Below are 21,048 nucleotides of genomic sequence, written 5' to 3'. Positions count from 1 at the left end.
CTGTGAAATGCTTAAAAAAGGAACGACTATTAAACATTTGTCACCTTACGTTTGCTAAATATTTGGGATCGCAGAATTATGGGTCCCCCACCTACAGCCCGCGTGTAAATCAGTAGCAAGTACTTATTAATAGGGAATAAAATAAATGGTAAGTATATAGATCAGGGGTGGGCAACTCCAGTCCTCAGGGGGCACCAACAGGTCAGGTTTTCAGGATATGCCAGCGTCAGCACCGGTGGCTCAGTCGAAGCTGTGTGCTGAAGCAGGGACATCCTGAAAACCTGCCCTTGAGAACTGGAGTTGGCCACTCCTGATATAGATTACTAGATTACACGGACTGAACGTGTGCCACCGAGGCACGGACTGAACGCGCGCCACCGAGGCACGGACTGAACGCGTGCCACCGAGGCACGGACTGAACGCGCGCCACCGAGGCACGGACTGAACGCGCGCCACAGAGGCACGGACTGAACGCGCGCCACCGAGGCACGGACTGAACGCGCGCCCCCGAGGCACGGACTGAACGCGCGCCACCGAGGCACGGACTGAACGCGCGCCACCGAGGCACGGACTGAACGCGCGCCACCGAGGCACGGACTGAACGCGCGCCACCGAGGCACGGACTGAACGCGCGCCACCGAGGCACGGACTGAACGCGCGCCACCGAGGCACGGACTGAACGCATGCCACCCAGGCACGGACTGAACGTATGCCACCGAGGCACGGACTGAACGCGCGCCACCGAGGCACGGACTGAACGCGCGCCACCGAGGCACGGACTGAACGCGCGCCACCGAGGCACGGAATGAACGCGCGCCACCAAGGCACGGACTGAACGCGCGCCACCGAGGCACGGACTGAACGCGCGCCACCGAGGCACGGACTGAACGCGCGCCACCGAGGCACGGACTGAACGCGCGCCACCGAGGCACGGAATGAACGAGTGCCACCAAGGCACGGACTGAACGCGCGCCACCGAGGCACGGACTGAACGCGCGCCACCGAGGCACGGAATGAACGCGTGCCACCAAGGCACGGACTGAACGCGCGCCACCGAGGCACGGACTGAACGCGCGCCACCGAGGCACGGACTGAACGCGCGCCACCGAGGCACGGAATGAACGCGTGCCACCAAGGCACGGACTGAACGCGTGCCACCGAGGCACGGACTGAACGCGTGCCACCGAGCTACACGGATACGTTCAGTTCCTTGTATTTTATCTTCTGCTTCTCTTGTGGATAGGACCACGTTACAGGGCCACATCATGTGTTTGCTTCCCGTGCGGACACACGTGTGCTGCTCAGCAGGTCCCGTACCACACATGAAAGGTCAGAGGCTTTGCTCCTCACACACGCAAAGTGTCAAATGTGCACAGAACAGGAATCCGTGGGAGGTGAGAGTATTCCCGTGCAATCTGCAGACACGAAATCTCTGGGGTGACCCAGCCAGCCGGATATTAGAAAGGTCGCCCTTCGCTCGCTCACGTCCTTTATACGATCTGAGAACAGGGAAGCCCCGCAGACAGAGAGCTGGTTCTTACACATTGCAATCAGGTAACGCCCGTCATTATCCTGTATGTAATACAGCAACAGCAGAACATTACCCACGGACGCTCAGTCAGGCAGAGAGGGGTTAATGCCCCAGGAGACCCTCCAAGCTCCCTCTCCCCTTATTCCCCACCCTTATGAAGTCTGGGAACTTGCTGCAGAAGGCCAGTCCGTGCGGGTCAAAGGGTCAAGTCGCTCTCAGAAGAGAGTGACCTTGTGTTTGGGTAATCAGGAGAACACAAAGTTTGGCACTACGTACTGATGACCTCATTAACCCCTTCCATGCCTATAACACAGAGCTGGGTTTAAGGCAGAAGGAGCAGTGTTATGGAATTGCCGGCACTGTCGCTGCTGATGCTTATAATCCAATATTTTGTGCCTATAACACAGGACATACCCGAGGGCAGAGGGAGCGGACATTAGGATTTAAACCAGTGTCACCAACTTAAAAGCCATCGTGAAGTCTTGGCAAGCATGTTGTAGTTTCCCAGAGTCCTCTGAGGCACAAACTTTACCTTTGACATCATCCTGATCCACCTCATCCGCAGAGCCAGAATCCGACATGCGTGTGGATTCATGGGAACTTATCTGGGATCCGCTGTCCGTCACTCCCTGGCCTGCAAGAGAAGCAGCAGGAAGATGTGTACCGAGAAAAAAAAAACGCGGAGTCAAGGCGCGCACTGACTGAAGAGCGTTCACAAGGAGAAAGTGCACAAGGCCATGAGTCACACAAGGCTGTGTAATGTGGGGACTGAGAGTCATAGGGGAACCAGAACGTCGTTCTCACTCGATTTGCACGAGTGAGGAGAATGGTTTCACGATTACGCCATTTGCGCACGGAAACGCCATGCTTACGTCCCACTGACCGCTTGCTGCACTGCGACCCCCAAACCACAACCCCCGCATGAGCCGATTCTTACTGCTGGACTCCCGGTCACCATAGTTGCTCAGCGTTTGGCGGATCTGGATCTGCTGCCGGCGCAGGCGGATTTTCCGCTTCAGCTCGCAGATCTCCCGGTCGCTGTCGTCCTCCTCCTCCTGCAGCTGCCGGCACATCACGTTACACTTCATCAGCTCGATGGCAGCGATCAGAGACTCGGAGATGCTGAAGTGAGCGTTCTCCTGGGCAGGAGAGGGGAGAAGAGGGAGGTCAGGAGTCGGAAATCACCATGCAAAGCATCGGTTGGTGCTGCTCCGAAACCAGGAGGATTAGGAAGGAATCTCAATGCACTGCAGCCTCTCAGAAAGGATATGTCAAATCCAGAATGGACTCGGAAAACAAAGTCAAGAGAAACAGCTCCCAAAAAAGTACAGGAGATTTGGGGGCAAAAATCCACCTCTGGAGAATGCAAAACCCAACCTGCGACTTTAACCGTCTGGCTTCCAGAACCTCCTGCAATGTTACTGCGCAACGCATGACAAGTGGCACCTAAAGGGTTAAGTTTACAACAATACAGATCTGAAGAGACCTCCTTCCCGGGACAGGTCTCCTGTCGGAAGCTCGTGGGTTTCATATTGGGGTCGTGTAACCGTCACTGGTGCCCTCTCGTACCTTCTCTAGATCAGCACAGCTGCCGAAGTCCTGCTCCGAGAGGTAGCTGATTAAGGACTGGCCCTTGGAGGGTCTCCGGAATACCCCGTCTGTAGCGCTCAGGTACTGAGGGCCGTCTGCGGGCGGAAGTAATACAGCGTATTCACATTGCACATATCCACACAGTGCGCGTATTTAGGATTACATTAGCAGAGATAGCTGTGCGCATGGGACAGTGAGAGATAGCTGTGCGTGTCACAGTGACAGGACAGCAGCATGTGTGTGCACACGCTCTGCATATAGCACTCACCGTGTTCCATGTAGGGGGCGCTGCTGGAATTGGCCTTGCAGTTCAGGGCTGGATTATTCCTCATGGAGAGATCAGCGCGGGACTCTGGGGAGAACGGGTATCGGTTCAGGGCCTGTACGATCAGAGCTACATCCTCTCGTAACCCATTTACTGTCAGACAGTGCCACTCCCTCTCTGGCAGTGAAGGGGTTAATCCTAGTTATCTACAGATACTGTACATACAAAACAGCAGGAGCCTTCCCAGAGTGCCCTGGGGTTAACCCCATCACTGCCTGTGTGCGTGCTTAGCACGGAATAAACTCGGGGTCATTCTGCTATCCATTCTCTCTCTCCCCCCCACACCCCAGCACAGAACGTGCTAATCATTCCAGCAAGTTCACAACATGAAAACACAGGGGAAGCAACGATATCTCTCCAGTGTGAAGGTTGTGGTGAGAACCAGGGAAATCCAAGAGGTGGGAAATGCAGGGCAAAGGGAGGAAGAGAAATGTGAGATCTTGCTGTGGTCAAGGATAGAAAAGCACATGCAACATATAACGAGGATACTGGGTGAGTAACAGAAGCACTGGTGCCAGGGTGGGCCTGGGGATATATCCGTGAGACAGGGTGGGCCTGGGGATATATCCGTGAGACAGGGTGGACCTGGGGATATATCCGCGAGACAGGGTGGACCTGGGGATATATCCGCGAGACAGGGTGGACCTGGGGATATATCCGTGAGACAGGGTGGGCCTGGGGATATATCCGTGAGACAGGGTGGACCTGGGGATATATCCGTGAGACAGGGTGGACCTGGGGATATATCCGTGAGACAGGGTGGGCCTGGGGATATATCCACGAGACAGGGTGGACCTGGGGATATATCTGTGAGACTAGGGATATATCCTTGGCACAGGGTGGGCTGCAGATATTTGCCTGGCACAGGGTGGGCTGGGGATATATTCCTGGAACGGGTTGAGGTGGGAATATATCCCTGGCACAGGGCGGGCTGGGGATACATCCCTGGCACAGGGCAGACTGGGGATACATCCCTGGCACAGGGCGGGCTGGGGATACATCCCTGGCACAGGGCAGACTGGGGATACATCCCTGGCACAGGGCAGACTGGGGATACATCCCTGGCACAGGGCAGACTGGGGATACATCCCTGGCACAGGGCAGACTGGGGATACATCCCTGGCACAGGGCAGACTGGGGATACATCCCTGGCACAGGGCAGACTGGGGATACATCCCTGGCACAGGGCAGACTGGGGATACATCCCTGGCACAGGGCAGACAGGGGATACATCCCTGGCACAGGGCAGACTGGGGATACATCCCTGGCACAGGGCAGACTGGGGATACATCCCTGGCACAGGGCAGACTGGGGATACATCCCTGGCACAGGGCAGACTGGGGATACATCCCTGGCACAGGGCATACTGGGGATATATCCTTGGGACACGGTGAGGTGGGGACATATCCATGGCACAGGGTGGGCGCCCAGCGAGAGGCGCAGACCCCTTCCCCTGGAAGCCTCCGTTATACGTAAGTCTGCTACTGAGACTTTCCTTTTTAGGACTACATCGTTTTTAGGCAGAGATACATTTTTTGTTGGACCACCATGAAAATTATTCATAGACTGGATGAAACCTCGGGATTCAATGAACATTTTTTTTTTTAATGTCTTCAAACCTCATCTACGTTTCAAGAACAAACCTCACGTAACATCTGTGAGGACTAAGCCTGGTGAAGGTTATGGGAGCATGCACGGATATTAGTGTGGGTTGGTTATCCCGGAGATTGGGAGTCTGCGCTTCTAAAGCGCTGAGCCTCCCTGTATTAGGACCGATCACACTGAGCCTCCCGTATTAGGACCGGTCACACTGAGCCTCCCTGTATTAGGACCGATCACACTGCAGGGGGGCAGGAGAAGGTGAATCTGTTGTAGAAATGTCACCAGTGCTTCTGACGTAAATAACACGATCACCCAGAGCGTTTGCTTGGTGTTAGATGCCAGACCTGCCGTAGGGTCTTCCAGTATCATGGTGATAGTCCGGTCACCTCCTGCAGCCAGTAGTGAAGGGGTTAAAACAACGAAGCAGAAAGAAAACACGTTAGAGACATTGAAAGGAAACATCCAGAGGGGACTCAACCAGGCGGGATATAAACCTATTCCTGGGCCATCCTATGGACCTTGGCCGGACAGGGACCTACTGTTTCCCTCACCCATCTGTAACTGTCGGACAATGACCCCACACGCACAAACCTCAACCTAATCAAAAGATCCGGACGAAGACTTACGGTTATTATAGCCTGGACATATATAAACAGGGACTACATTGCACTCATCCAGGCTGCCCGCGTGTGTATACACATATGAATAAAGTAGACAGAAAAGATGCACTCACGCGACTCTCACAGGTAACGCCTCGGGTGCACGCCCCCGAAACCTAAACCGGTGCGTCCAATGCTGTAATGTGATCCCCCATGTGCGCTAGAACAGGTCGGCGCTCCGGAGGAGTGGGTGATAACCAAGTCCTTCGGAGTGACGTTTTGTTCTACCATACATGGGGGATCACTTTACTGCATATGTATACAGAGAAGGGAAATGTGATAGCAGCAAACTGCAGCCAGAGGACAGGAGGGTTTTCCTGAGCCTCCCCCTGGGAGAAGAGACGTCAGAGGAGCACGGCACAATATTCCCATTACAGACATCCTGAATCATCTGGCTGTTACCTTGAGGTTTGCCCGTAGCCACATTGGTGTCAGAGTGTGACCGTGTGTGGCTCTTCCTGGCGCTGCTCTGCCCGCTGCCCGTCTGCCCCTCAGAGAAGCTGGAACGACGAGCAACTCTGAGCAGAGAGGAGCCGGGAGGAGCCGGGGTGCAGCGGCCCAGCGACTCCGGCTTCAGAGAGCTGCAGGAGGAGAAGAGGTTTGATCCGCTGCTGCCGCTGCTCTGGGTGGATGAGCGCCTGCACATGTTGCCGATAGCCAGGTACTCTGGGCCGTCGTCGGCCTCGCTGGCCGGGTCCTCCTGGATGCCGGTCTCGTCACTGTGGCTGGTCAGGGTGCTGATGCTCATATCGCTGACCGGGGAGAAGGCCTTCCGAGATGACGTGTCACAGAACGGAGGGATGGACACAACAGGAGGCTCGTCCTCAGCCAGTGGATCGCAGATTTTGTTCTGGTTCTGCTGAACCATGGAGCTGGGATGGAAATCTAAGGGACACGTGTGAGAGAGAGGATAGGTAGATAAGATAAATAGAGTATACTCCAACAGGTTCCAAAGAGCGAGGAAGAAGACACAGCACACTAGGCTATAACACACAATGTATATAACATCTGGATCATTACAAATATATATTAAATTTAAAACACACACACACACATCTATATATATATATATGCAGATCTATATATAAGCCCACACATGGTTTACTGCCTGAGCTGTAATTTCTAACCTTTATTTGTCTGTTTGAATAGGAAGCATGTTTCTGCTTATACAGCATTCCAGTATCTGTCACTGCTGCTACAGTCAAAACATTGGTTTCAAAGAGGTTGTGCTTCCGTTCCAAAACTTGTAATACTATTGGTCTTCAGTCCTACATTCATCTGTCACACGGACTAGAGACAGCAGAGTGCCTCTCACAACCCAACCTGTTATCGAGTCACTCACACACCCAACTTCTTGCCGAGTCACTCACACACCCAACCACTTGCCGAGTACTTCTCCCAACCTCTTCCCGAGTCCCTGTCCCAACCCAACCTCTTCCCGTGTCCCTCTCCCAAACCAACCCTTCCCGAGTCCCTGTCCCAAACCAACCTCTTCCCGAGTCCATCTCCCAACCCAACCTCTTCCAGAGTCCCTCTCCCAAACCAACCTCTTCCAGAGTCCCTCTCCCAAACCAACCTCTTCCAGAGTCCCTCTCCCAAACCAACCTCTTCCCGAGTCTCTCTCCCAAACCAACCTCTTCCCGAGTCCCTCTCCCAAACCAACCTCTTCCCGAGTCCCTCTCCCAAACCAACCTCTTCCCGAGTCCCTCTCCCAACCCAACCTCTTCCCGAGTCCCTCTCCCAACCCAACTTCTTCCCGAGTCCCTCTCCCAACCCAACCTCTTCCCGAGTCCCTCTCCTAACCTCTTCCCGAGTAACTCTCCCAACATCTTCCTGAGTCCCTCTCCCAACCCAACCTCTTCCTGAGTCACTCTCCCAACCCAACCTTTTACAGAGTCACTCTTCCAACCCAATCTCTTCCCGATTAACTCCCAACCCAACCTCTTACCAGTGCCGGGAGCACCGGTGGGAAGCTGCAGACTACTGTATGAGCCGTAATGGGAGTGCTGGGGGTAATCCGTGTGTGAGAAACGAGTGGATCCCGGCAGTGCTGTCAGACTCAAACTCTTCACGGAAAGGGAGTGTTCTCTCTTGCCAGCAAGCTGAGTAATAGAACATATCAAAGGCATGATGGTCACAAACGTATTTTTCTCATTTTTATATGGGATGTTCGTGTACAGATACTCCAGGTCATCAAAATGGTAACCCTTTCTTGGTGTTTATTCCCGTTACCCCTCTTACTTCGTTAACTGTATAGTCCAAATTGTTACGTTTATTTGGTTAAAACAGAAAACAGAGGAAGAAGAAAAGATTATTGAATAACTGTAATATGGCACATTGTAATTAGTCTATATTTCAAAATGAACCGTACTATTACCTGGTTAATAATGTGATTGTCATAATCTGTGCTGGTAACGTACATTATGCGAGTTTTATGTATATCTTTTCCTTAGTACAAAGATATTTTTTTTAAAGTGTACCCCTCCTTACGATCCCTCTTTGGGGTCACATTTTCTACGCTCAGCAAACTTTGTAAGCGGTTTGTGTTCTGCGGTTTTACTTCTCGCGGTTACGTTTGCTCAGCGAACGCTCGGAGGGATTATTGTTTGCGCAGCAGTTTCTTTGATCGATGTATTTTTGTTATTTGCACGGAGAATCTCTCTCATAACTCGGTATCATTATACAGTGCCACGTGCGAGTCTTCACTGCTCACCACGGACGTGTCTATCTGAGCCAGCAACCTGGGGTCGTTCTGTTCCACGGCCTCCAAACACTGGAACATCGCAGCCACGTGGACCCTGCTCAGCAGGAAGGCCGAGTCTGGGGGAGACAGGGAGACTTTCAGGTACTTAACCCCTCGACTGCCAGAGGGGCCTGCAACGCATTGCTTTTCAATGGGTCAAAGGCTTCCCTGGCACGCCGGTTAAAGGATATAAACACGGAGCAGGAGAAACCACTTTCCAGACAGATCTAGAACCTGTGCAAGTGAGGAATATTCCGATCGCGGGCGTGAGACTCAATGCCAGATCTCAGTAACTCTGGACAAGACACGCTAAGCATGAAGGTAACCGCTGACCGGTACGGATCCTTTAGGCTTAGCAGCGCTAAGTAGCTATGACCCCCTATCTTCTGGTACCCTAGGCACTAAGTATAAGATTTCAATTAGTATTATTGTCATTAGAGAACCCAGCACCTTTGCCCAAGTATTCTATCCCAGGGGCGGGCAACGCCAGTCCTCAAGTCCCCCAACCGGTCAGGTTTTCAGGATATCCCAGCTTCAGCACAGGCGGCTCAATCAGAGGCTCAGCACCCCTGTTCTCTCTCACATTGCAGGCCATGCTGGTGCACAGAGACTTCTGTGCGAGTTTGGGGGTGTTACCCATGTGGGTGTGCGAGTTTGGGGGCCTTACCCGCGTGCGAGTTTGGGGGCGTTACCTGTGTAGAACCGCTTGGTGTATTGCGCGTTTCCCAGCAGAGCTTTGAGCTGAGCAGAGAGACAATGAAACTGCAGGCCGTGCTGCAGCCAGAGCTGCCCGCTGTCACCGTCACTTGTGCTGTCGCCGTTCCTCTGCCTGTTCTGATTGGAGAGCAGGAACTGGGGGAAAACAGTATAGGGATGATTTCAGCGCAGAGGGTGGAAGAACAAGCCAGCATCGTCACACTGCACTAACGCCCCCTCATCCAGCTTCTGCACAGCCTGTACAGAGTGACCGTCTATTTGCTCCTCCTCTACCACTGTGTGCACCCCCGCAGAGCTGCCTCCCACTGCCCCCCTCTCCCGCACAGAGCCCCCTCCTATTGCCCCCCTCCCCCCGCAAAACTCCCTTCCACTGCCCCCCTCACCCCTGCAGAGCTCACCTCCTCACCGCCCGCCCCCTCTCCCCCGGGACTTGCCAGCGTCCCCTCTTTTTCCCCGGCACCCACCGGCGCTCCCTCTCTCCCAGGCGCCACCTCTCTCCCGGGCGCCCCGTCTTTTCCCCCGGGACCCACCGGCGCCCCCTCTTTTCCCCCGGGTCTCGCCGGCGCCCCCTCTTTCCCCCCGGGTCTCTCCGGCGCCCCCCCTCTCCCAGGTCTCGCCGGCGCCCCCTCTTTTCCCCCGGGTCTCGCCAGCGCCCCCTCTTTTCCCCCGGGTCTCGCCAGCGCCCCCTCTTTCCCCCGCGGGTCTCGCCGGCGCCCCCTCTTTCACCCCCCGGGTCTCGCCGGCGCCCCCTCTTTTCCCCCGGGTCTCGCCGGCGCCCCCTCTCCGTTGGGGACTCACCTGTCCCACTTCAGATGACATTTCACTCTGGAGTTGCTGACTGCTCTTCACAAAATTCCAGTATTCCTGTCGCTCAGAATACACCTGTTCAGAAAACAGCACAGGATTTATGGACTTCATACCCCATCAGAGCCCTGGGAGGTGCAGTTACTGGCATGGACTAAACAGATCATATAATGAGAACTCTTCAAAAGATCATCTAACTCCTAGAGTACCATCAGAAAAAGGAACTTTCAACTGGTGAAATCACAACACATTTACACAATGTAAAAAAAGGAGATTTTCACCCGCTCCAAAATAACAAAATAAAGCTCAAGTTTGGAATTTCTACGTTTGCTTCTATATCCGGAGTGGGCAACTCCCGTTCAAAGACTGAGCCACCTGTGCTGAAGCAGTCAAAGACTGAGCCACTAATTGAGACACCTGTGCTGAAGCAGGGATATCCTTAAAACCTGACCTGTTGGTGGCCCTTGAGGACTGGAGTTGCCCGCCCCTGCCCTATTTTCCTCAGTGCTATTTAACAAGCCGTTATTGGTGTTACTGCTTTAAATGTCAGACTTAATTGACGTAAAAGTTCGTGTATAAACAGAACCGGGGGATCGACCCCAATCTGAACAAAACGTCTTGGCGTCAGGAAGGAATTTATTTTTCCCCTTATGAGATATCATTGGATGATATGACTCTGGGGTTTTTGTTTGCCTTCCTCTGGATCAATAAGTAAGTATAGATATGGGATAATGTATCTGTCGTCTAAATTTAGCATAGGTTGAACTTTTTCAACCTCATCTACTATGTAACTATGTAACTCCAGCCTGTTAACGCACAAAATAAATAGCAGGCTAAATACACACACAAATAATAATTATACAATCGTAAGCTATGTTGTTAAATCAAACCCCTGTTTGGTCTCACAGAGGAAGCTTTATTAGGGACAAAAAGAACCACGATCCTACTAAAGAGTTATTTTTTATTAATCACTGCAGGGTTATTTTTTGTATGTTAATGTGGCACCAAAATACTGCTCGTTATTTGATATTACCTGTATAATATCATCACGGGCAGGCCAGAGGAGCCGCCGGGCAGACAGGGTGCGTGGGGAATTTGGGGGGGAGGGGCCAGGCATGCAGGCAGGGTGGAGGGGCCGGGCAGACAGGGCGGGGGGGGGGGCAGGGCAGAGAGATAACACCGTCGCTCATCTTACCTGATCACAGACAAGTCCATGCTGGAGAATGCTGCTCATGTCTCTGCAGAGCCTCTGCAGGCCACCGTACTTGGACCAAACGTTTCGGCTGTTGCCAGACACCAACCCTTCCACTGTGGTCTTCAGAGTATCCAGAAGCCTCCAGTGCTCGGCCCTGCAGAGATAAACCACACAGTTCCCATGTCAAAAAGGCTCTCAACATAATGAGGTGGTGTGAAAGCACTGTGGGATTCCCGGCACTCAGCACCAGGAACATACAAACAGCTGGGGCAGAATACACAGCATGTATTCCCCAAGTCTTTAGCAAGACTGAGGCTAAACATCCCTCAGGAATAGACACCCTGAAGTGAAGCAAAACCTCTAGGAATGTAACCAACTTGCTTGATGTGTAACACGATATACAGGGCAGGGATTGATACACAAGACCGTACAGAACCAGAGTGAGTGTAGACGTGTCCGAACTAGAGGAGTGTAATGCACAGCTACTAACCAGCTGTGATACTGCACAAATCCGAACAATAAACCAGCAGTGATCGGGAAGGAGAGCCGGGACATACACCAACGAACAGATTCAAACTTACAGTACTTGGCTGGTGCAGGGGTGGCCAACTCTACCAAAAGGCCAGGTTAGAAGGATATCCCTGCTTCAGCACAGTTGGCTCAGTCAGAATGACAGAGCCAGCTGTGCTGAAGCAGGGATATCACCAATGCCTGGCATGTTGGTGGCCCTTGAGGACTGGAGTTGGCGGTCCCTGGTCTAGTAAGTGTGTGCTCCTCATTTACACGGTTACAGCACGTTTAGCGGGTCAGCACCACAGAGATCAGAGAACCAAAGAACAAACACCTGCAAAGTGAGCACATACTGATACACCGAGTAAAGAGTCCATCACGCAGCAGGAGACCATGAGAAGGTGTGATGTGTGTGAGATTGTTGCGCTCACATAATGAAACCCCGGCAGTGCTCAATGCTCATATAATAACCCCCCACCCCTTCCTCGGGATAAAGGGATCAGGTCTCTGCAGCTCTCCTTCCTGTTATCCCAACAACACAACGCATGGCCGTGTGTCACAAGTATCAACAAGAAGATATAGCAATAATTACTCAGGACCAGTCGAGATTGTGGCACAGTCGTGGGAAAATATATTTATTTTGATAGAAAAGGGACAGCAGAAAACGCAGATCGACATACAGTACCATAGTGTAAACATTCAACCAATGAAAATACAGGCGGAGTAAGACATGTACACGCCAACAAAGGCCTTCTCCCTCTGTGTCATTACTGCTTAAGGCGTGGTCACAGCAGTGGACTATGAGTCTCTCTGATGAGGGAGGCAATCTGGAAGGGCCATAGGTCACTTGTTTCTATAAATGTGTTGTGACTGGCTCACTGGGCACGGGACTGGCTCACTGGGGACGGGACTGGCTCACTGGCCACAGGTCTCTTATCTGTGACTCTTACTGGAAGGGAAACAGCCCAAATGGATTCACAACACAAGAAATCCAGAAAGACAACGTAATAAAGTCCGTCCACACCTGGAAATACACGGCAGGCTCACCTAGATCATGAAAGCGCCTTAATGCGCAGCGTGTGTAACCCCTACTTGCGTGTTTGATCTCACAGATCAATGCGGGATATTGGACTTGGATTTAATACATTACATTTGTATTGAAAGTCGTGTCCCACGACCGTTATCTCCCAATTGTATGTTGTAGAGAAGCAGTATGTGTGGTGCACCCAGTAACTTTTCTCCTTGTCTCTGTGCCTGCGTACCTTCTACCAGGTGTGCGGTCTTCTCCACGTCTAGAACCCCTACTTACCCCAGAAATGTGCTATACATCCCTGTATACTAAATCGCAAAAAAAATGCAATGAAAGCGCACATACCAATCGCCATGGCAGCGCCGCGACGCGCTGCAAAGAGCCTGTCTCATGAAGAGATCGGAGATTTTGTTTTTCACAGGCGGCGTCACGTGATTAGCACGGTATATACAGATAGATGGATCTGGCCATGTCTCCCTGCAGTAGTGCTACAAGTCGCTTCTGTGTGTGCACATGCAGCGCCGCCGCGATGACATCACCAGATCACTGCAGTTTCTGGTATAATTGAGGCCTTAGAATAAAACTCTCCATAGTGTGGTCCGACATTGGCACGAAAAAGCATCTCTCAGCGGGAGAGTGACACCGACATGCTAGCAATGTGTCACCTTACTGTGACATTACAAGCTACAGTCACACGCATGTGTGTTTTTAACCACTTCACTGCTGAAAGGGGGCTAGGTGCACTGCTTCTCACAGTCAGCGTTGCACACAGACAGAGAATATACAAGGCTTTGTGTGCTATAGTTGCATTTCTGAGCACACTGATCTAGCGATAACACGGCATAGCCGGTTGTGACGGTAAGGGGAAGCCAGGCTATCAAATATCAAATGGTTACTCCTGATCCGTGTGTTGGTTTTTTTAGAGTGTCAGCTCTTGAACCCAGGGATTGGACATGCATAACCTGTAATGTTCTGTAATAAGGAATTGTATGCGTTTATACCTTTCCAGGGATGCCAGCAAGCAGAGATTGCTGTGGTATGAGTTTCATGGGGGGTTTGCGGAGAAAGTGTTGCAAGATTGTGTCTATCTAGCCAGGGCCCAGAGTTGCTGTTTCCCCTAAAAATTTACCCATATAACGAGGGCGCAAAAAAGAAACACACTATTAGTATAAAATTAAACGTTATTAACATTTATAAATTGCAAAAAGTAAAACTTACATAAAATAGGATCACAATAGATCCAAACATCACTGGGGGAGCTGGAGGGAGGGGTGAATGTGAGCGTGGGAACCAACACTGAGGCAAGATCCCAAATGCCAGATGATCCGGTGGCGACGTTCTGCCGGCTCAATATCCAAATTCAAACCCCTTCACTTCGCGCTAAACCACCGCAGGGAAGTAAAACACACAGCTGCCCGGACGGAGGAGGAACGTAACGACGCTCCCTCTCTGCTGCGTATGACGTCACCTCTACGCGTTTCGCGTCATATGACGCTTCGTCAGGAGGTATGATTGACAACACTGACGTCCAGTAAAAATACAGAAAAATTAAACTGTTCCACCAATCGGGTTTGCTCATTTTCCCAATGACATAATAGGTTACCAGACCTTTGCAAATCAGGTCTCGCCTCAGGGTTGGTTCCCACGCTCACATTTACTTTGTGCAATTTATAAATATGAATAACGTTTAATTTTATACTAATAGTGCGTTTCTTTTTCTTTTTCGCGCCCTCGTTATGTGTGTACATTTCGGTTGGTTGCCCCGCTGATCACGGGAGAGTGAGGAGCAGCAGAGGGACTACTTAGCACACTTTGGGACATATCATTATTTTTGGAAAAACGCGCGCACTTAATATATCTTTTGCCCTAAAAATGTACCCAGGAATCCTGGATGCATGTAGACACAAGGCTCGGTAACCTCTCCCCTTGAAAATGCTTTCGCGACTCACCACTAGGGGTCCCTGCTTCAGCACAGACAGAAAGGTAAAAGGGGCCCAGGCTTAATTGTCACTAACTGTGATGAGTAGCTCTGTGGCTGATACTATACACCCCATACTCCGACCTTGGCCCCCTGCAGACGCACTTACCAGAACTCCCTCCTACTGTCTCTATAAGTTCTCCTGACTTACCACTTAGATTGTAAGCTCTTCGGGGCAGGGACTCCTTTTCCTTTATGTCTGAAGCGCTTATTCCCATTATATGTTATAATATTATGTCACGTGTGTTGCAAAGCGCTATGTACATGGATGGCGCTATATAAAGACATACATACATACATATGCTACGCTTATAGTGCCGGCGACAGCAGGCTACGGTTGCTGGGAAAATCAAATTGAGATGACTTCCTGCGATCGCGACCAAGCCGTTGCTCCTTCGCGTTGCGCTTACTAAAAGCGCATGCGACGGCGGCAATGCATTTGTTTTGACGCGACGTTGCGTCGCTGTCGCCGGCACTATAAGCGCAACCTTAGGCACCTTGCTTAGCTATGTATTGCCCAGACATCTGGTCTTTATGGTAGTTACTGACGACCGAGCTGAAGCACCTCTCTTCTAGACCGATAGGTTTCCTTTCCACTCAACGCAAACTGCGGCTGATCAGTGGATAGTCATATCACTTAGATTGTAAGCTCTTCGGGGCAGGGCCCCCTTTGCCTTACGCTGTCATTAACGTGCTGCTTTTATCGCCACTGTTGGTACAGGACCGGGTACTCTGCTTGCGCTATATAAATACAATGATACATGCATTAATGCTGATTTGTAAAGCGCCAACATATCCCGCAGTGCGGTACAATGGGGGCGCAGAAATGTGATCATTACATAGACAGTAACATACAAATATGGACACGCACGCTAAAACTGATCCAGAAAGTAATGAGCCCTGATCCGGAGAGCTTACACTCTACAGGGAATGAGGGACAATGTTGAAACAAACAGGTAAAATGGCTGCTCATTGTGGGACGGCCTCGGGATGGGGTATGGTCCAGCCACACAGATGATCCCATTAAGGATTGAGTGTGTGAATGTTTGGGGTGTTAGGGTGGAGTTTGGTACAAATACAGAATATACCCCAGTGGTAGAATATCTGTTGCACAGCCATCTTGCAGTGGGTATACTGGGTGCTTCATTTCTGTTCACCTGTTATTTAATTACAAATATTGTGGTGAGAAAGATATGTTGAAATGTACTTCTCATTTAAGGTATATATCCGGTGTATAGTGCAATACGATTGCAGAGTTTACATTTGGTCTGGGACCTGCAATTTCACTAAGAATCACACAGCTGCAGTACTCAACTGCCTACCCAGCCATACAAAACCGACAGCATCACCGCAGCCCAGGCAAGCAATGGCATTAAGGGGTTAATGTGTTAGGTCTATTCCAGGCTTCATAAAGCAAAGAAGAACAAGGGATCAAATCAAGAACTAACTCAAGCAGAGGACCACAAATCCAGATATGGAAACTCCAAGAGGCCCAGGTCCCCCCCCCCCTCCACCCCATCATGTTAGGGTATAGATGTGTATCACAGTTATCGGAAAGGAATACGTTTTGCAGAGAGAAGCATTCAATGCACTTTCACCACCAGAGAACAGAACAAATACTGTTATCAGTAACATACATCATCACGAGCATACGCCTGTTGTATTTTAAATGAATTCATTGACATGAAGTGCATGCAACACACACACACACACACACACACACACACACACACACACACACACACACACACACACACACACAGTATGGGACACATTTACTAAACAACCCCACTCCATAGTGCTGCAAGACACCTTTTCAGTTGAATGGAGTAGCACGGCTTAGTAGACATGGTCCTGTGAGTGCATCAGTGTCAGGTTAATTATATAAAGCTCCCTGTATGATTCATTAATACTGTTGGCAGTGTGTGGTGTGTCAGATACAAAAGGTCATCCCCTTCGCCTAATACAGTACCAGGAGGAGAGCCGGGGGTCAGTGGTATTCCTTCTCCGTCAGCAGCAGTGCGACCTGTGGCTCAGCTCTTTGTTTCAGATCCACTGCTGCTGACCGGGCAGAATGGGGAGGAAATGCTGCTGTGAAGAGGTTCTTATCGGATGTATGCAGGGGCTGTGTGTGTATATATAGGGGCTGTGTGGGACAGAATCCCGATGTGTGTGTGTGTGTGTGTGTATATATAGGGGCTGTGTGGGACAGAATCCAAATGTGTGTGTATATATACAGGGGCTGTGTGTGTGTGTGTGTGTGTGTGTGTGTGTGTGTGTATATAGGGGCTGTGTGGGACAGAATCCAAATGTGTGTGTATATATAAACAGGGGCTGTGTGTGTGTATATATATAGGGGCTGTGTGGGACAGAATCCAAATGTGTGTGTATATATACAGGGGCTGTGTGTGTGTGTATATATATAGGGGCTGTGTGGGACAGAATCCAAATGTGTGTGTGTGTATATATAGGGGCTGTATGGGACAGAATCCCAATGTGTGCGTGTATATATATAGGGGCTGTGTGGGACAGAATCCTGATGTGTGCGTGTGTATATATATATATATATATATATATATATATATATATATATATATATATATATATATATATATATATATATATATATATATATATATATATATATATATATATGGGCTGTGTGAGACAGAATCCCGATGTGTGTGTGTGTGTGTGTGTGTGTGTATATATATAGGGGCTGTGTGAGACAGAATCCCGATGTGTGTGTGTATATATATATATATAGGGGCTGTGTGAGACAGAATCCCGATGTGTGTGTGTGTGTATATATATAGGGGCTGTGTGAGACAGAATCCCGATGTGTGTGCGTGTGTATATATATATATATATATATATATATATATATAGGGGCTGTGTGAGACAGAATCCCGATGTGTGTGCGTGTGTATATATATATATATATATATATAGGGGCTGTGTGAGACAGAATCCCGATGTGTGTGTGTATATTTATAGGGGCTGTGTGAGACAGAATCCCGATGTGTGTGTGTGTGTATATATAGGGGCTGTGTGAGACAGAATCCCGATGTGTGTGCGTGTGTATATATATATATATATATATATATATATATATATATATATAGGGGCTGTGTGAGACAGAATCCCGATGTGTGTGCGTGTGTATATATATATATATATATATATATATATATATAGGGGCTGTGTGAGACAGAATCCCGATGTGTGTGTGTATATTTATAGGGGCTGTGTGAGACAGAATCCCGATGTGTGTGTGTATATATATATATATATATATATATAGGGGCTGTGTGAGACAGAATCCCGATGTGTGTGTGTGTGTGTGTGTATATATAGGGGCTGTGTGGGACAGAATCCCGGTGTGTGTGTGTGTGTGTGTGTATATATAGGGGCTGTGTGGGACAGAATCCCGATGTGTGTGTGTGTGTATATATAGGGGCTGTGTGGGACAGAATCCCGATGTGTGTGTATATATAGGGGCTGTGTGGGACAGAATCCCGATGTGTTTGTATATATAGGGGCTGTGTGGGACAGAATCCCGATGTGTGTGTATATATAGGGGCTGTGTGGGACAGAATCCTGATGTGTGTGTATATATAGGGGCTGCGCGGGACAGAATCCCGATGTGTGTGTATATATAGGGGCTGCGCGGGACAGAATCCTGATGTGTGTGTATATATAGGGGCTGCGCGGGACAGAATCCCGATGTGTGTGTATATATAGGGGCTGCGCGGGACAGAATCCCGATGTGTGTATATATAGGGGCTGCGTGGGACAGAATCCCGATGTGTGTGTGTATATACAGGGCCTGTGTGGGACAGAATCCCGAACCTTAGTATTGCATAGAGAGCAGCTACACTGACACTTAACCCCTACACTGATGTAAGGGATGCAATATAGTTTTGCAGTAACCTACAGAATGGAGTGCAGCAGGAACACAAAAGGTGCCATATTTACCAAGTGGTACAAAAAGACACATTACATAGCCCAAAAGGGGCCTGCGCAGCAAACATGGCCCAACGCGTCTCCGCAGGACTGTAACTGTTAAAGCCTCTCCCTGCCTCCACAGCCTGGTAACTTACAGGAGAGTACAGGGAATGTTCCGGAGCCTTAGAATTGACAGTTCTCCCAGGGCGTGTGTGTGTGCGATTACAATTGTAAGTGTGCATTTTTAACCATTTCTTTCCTTCACTTAAGAACTTTATTATGCCCTAGAAGCGTCTCTTGCGATCTTTACCTATAGAAAAATGTATACAGTATATTATCATTTATTTGTAAAGCGCCCACAGAGATTTGATCATTGCATAAACTGTTACATACAAAAAGGTAAGAGGGCCCTGATCCTAAGAGCTTACAATCTAGGGATGTATATATTAGAGATCAGTGTTCTATATGCGGATATACATATAGGAGTATTAATATACATTTGCATATACAAATCCATGTATTTGTATGAATTAATAAGCACTTTGATCAGTGTGTGTGTATATCAGTGTGTGCATCAGTGTGTGCATCAGTGTGTGTGTGTGTGCATCAGTGTGTGTGTGTGTGTGTGTGTGTGTGTGTGTGTGTGTGTGTGTGTGTGTGTGTGTGTGTGTGATTAGTGTGGTGTGTGTGTGTGTGATATTAGTGTGGTGTGTGTGGTGTGTGTGTGTGTGATATTAGTGTATAATGTGTGATATTAGTGTGTGTGTGTGATAGTGTGTGTGTGTGTGTGTGTGTGTGTGTGTGTGTGTGTGTGTGTGTGTGTGTGTGTGATATTAGTGTGGTGTGTGTGATATTAGTGTATAATGTGTGATATTAGTGTGGTGTGTGTGATATTAGTGTATAATGTGTGATATTAGTGTGGTGTGTGTGATATTAGTGTATAATGTGTGATATTAGTGTGGTGTGTGTGATATTAGTGTATAATGTGTGATATTAGTGTGGTGTGTGTGATATTAGTGTATAATGTGTGATATTAGTGTGGTGTGTGTGATATTAGTGTATAATGTGTGATATTAGTGTGGTGTGTGTGATATTAGTGTGGTGTGTGTGATATTAGTGTATAATGTGTGATATTAGTGTGTGTGTGTGTGTGTGTGTGTATATATTAGTGTATAGTGTGTGTATATATTAGTGTATAATGTGTGATATGAGTGTGTTGTGTGTGTCCCTCACCCCGCGGGCTCCCCCCGCTGCAGGCCGCTGATCTCCATGCCGGTCTCGGTCACTTCGGACTTTCCATCAAACGTCAAAACACAGAGCTGCCCCTCCCCGACCCGCCCACACAGCGGCCACTTCCTGCTTCCGGTGCCTCTGCGAACTACAACTCCCAGGGTGCCCCGCGCCGCAGCAAACACCGGGGGGTGCTATACACACACACGGTCACTACCCAGGAGTTGATGTACAGATGTGTTATTCTCCAAGGACTGATGAAATCAGTGAGATTTGACAATTCTGAGACAAAAAATGACATAAAAAAGAGAGCAGGCCTGTCCCTGGTCACTGAGACTCCATTGGTCCTGCAGTATGAAGCAGGCCTGCCCCTGGTTACTGAGACTCCATGGGTCCCGCAGTATGAAGCAGGCCTGCCCCTGGTCACTGAGACTCCATGGGTCCTGCAGTATGAAGCAGGCCTGCCCCTGGTCACTGAGACTCCATGGGTCCCGCAGTATGAAGCAGGCCTGCCCCTGGTCACTGAGACTCCATGGGTCCTGCAGTATGAAGCAGGCCTGCCCCTGGTCACTGAGACTCCATGGGTCCTGCAGTATGAAGCAGGCCTGTCACTGAGACTCCATGGGTCCTGCAGTATGAAGCAGGCCTGCCCCTGGTCACTGAGACTCCATGGGTCCTGCAGTATGAAGCATGCCTGCCCCTGGTCACTGAGACTCCATGGGTCCTGCAGTATGAAGCAGGCCTGCCCCTGGTCACTGAGACTCCATGGGTCCTGCAGTATGAAGCAGGCCTGCCCCTGGTCACTGAGACTCCATGGGTCCTGCAGTATGAAGCAGGCCTGCCCCTGGTCACTGGGACTCCATGGGTCCCGCAGTATGAAGCAGGCCTGCCCCTGTCACTGAGACTGCATGGGTCCTGCAGTATGAAGCAGGCCTGCCCCTGGTCACTGGGACTCCATGGGTCCTGCGGTATGAAGCAGGCCTGTCCCTGGTCACTGAGACTCCATGGGTCCTGCGGTATGAAGCAGGCCTGCCCCTGGTCACTGAGACACCATGGGTCCCGCGGTATGAAGCAGGCCTGCCCCTGGTCACTGAGACACCATGGGTCCCGCGGTATGAAGCAGGCCTGCCCCTGGTCACTGAGACTCCATGGCTCCCGCGGTATGAAGCAGGCCTGCCCCTGGTCA

General features: G+C 50.2%; 1 protein-coding gene and 1 long non-coding RNA gene across 3 annotated transcripts in view; both read right to left on the bottom strand.

Moving 5' to 3' along the window:
• RUBCN (rubicon autophagy regulator) overlaps positions 1 to 19,983 on the bottom strand; it is a 30,573-nt gene extending 10,590 nt beyond the window's left edge. Inside the window, exons 1-12 of one of the 2 annotated variants that reach the window (XM_075570985.1) lie at positions 19,866 to 19,983; positions 11,167 to 11,320; positions 9,966 to 10,049; positions 9,143 to 9,302; positions 8,421 to 8,527; positions 7,656 to 7,809; positions 6,110 to 6,592; positions 5,393 to 5,437; positions 3,390 to 3,473; positions 3,101 to 3,216; positions 2,469 to 2,670; positions 2,064 to 2,165 (exon numbers count right to left, since the gene is read on the bottom strand). In XM_075570985.1, coding sequence (XP_075427100.1) covers positions 2,064 to 2,165; positions 2,469 to 2,670; positions 3,101 to 3,216; positions 3,390 to 3,473; positions 5,393 to 5,437; positions 6,110 to 6,592; positions 7,656 to 7,809; positions 8,421 to 8,527; positions 9,143 to 9,302; positions 9,966 to 10,049; positions 11,167 to 11,320; positions 19,866 to 19,903 — 1,729 coding nt within the window. In that variant the 5' untranslated portion in view covers positions 19,904 to 19,983. The remainder of the gene's footprint in view (positions 1 to 2,063; positions 2,166 to 2,468; positions 2,671 to 3,100; positions 3,217 to 3,389; positions 3,474 to 5,392; positions 5,438 to 6,109; positions 6,593 to 7,655; positions 7,810 to 8,420; positions 8,528 to 9,142; positions 9,303 to 9,965; positions 10,050 to 11,166; positions 11,321 to 19,865) is intronic. The other variant, XM_075570986.1, reaches the window with a different exon arrangement.
• On the bottom strand, positions 5,031 to 5,395 carry LOC142466161 (uncharacterized). The gene is made up of 2 exons (XR_012788077.1): positions 5,263 to 5,395; positions 5,031 to 5,203 (listed from the first exon to the last, which is right to left on the bottom strand). It is a non-coding gene; the product is annotated as an uncharacterized LOC142466161 (long non-coding RNA).
• Positions 19,984 to 21,048: the final 1,065 nt, after the last annotated feature.

Source organism: Ascaphus truei, chromosome 14, assembly GCF_040206685.1.
Source record: "Ascaphus truei isolate aAscTru1 chromosome 14, aAscTru1.hap1, whole genome shotgun sequence".
Classification (NCBI taxonomy): Eukaryota; Metazoa; Chordata; class Amphibia; order Anura; family Ascaphidae; genus Ascaphus; species Ascaphus truei.
The sequence above is the reverse complement of the archived record's forward strand: the minus strand, read 5'-3'. Positions and strand labels throughout refer to the sequence as shown.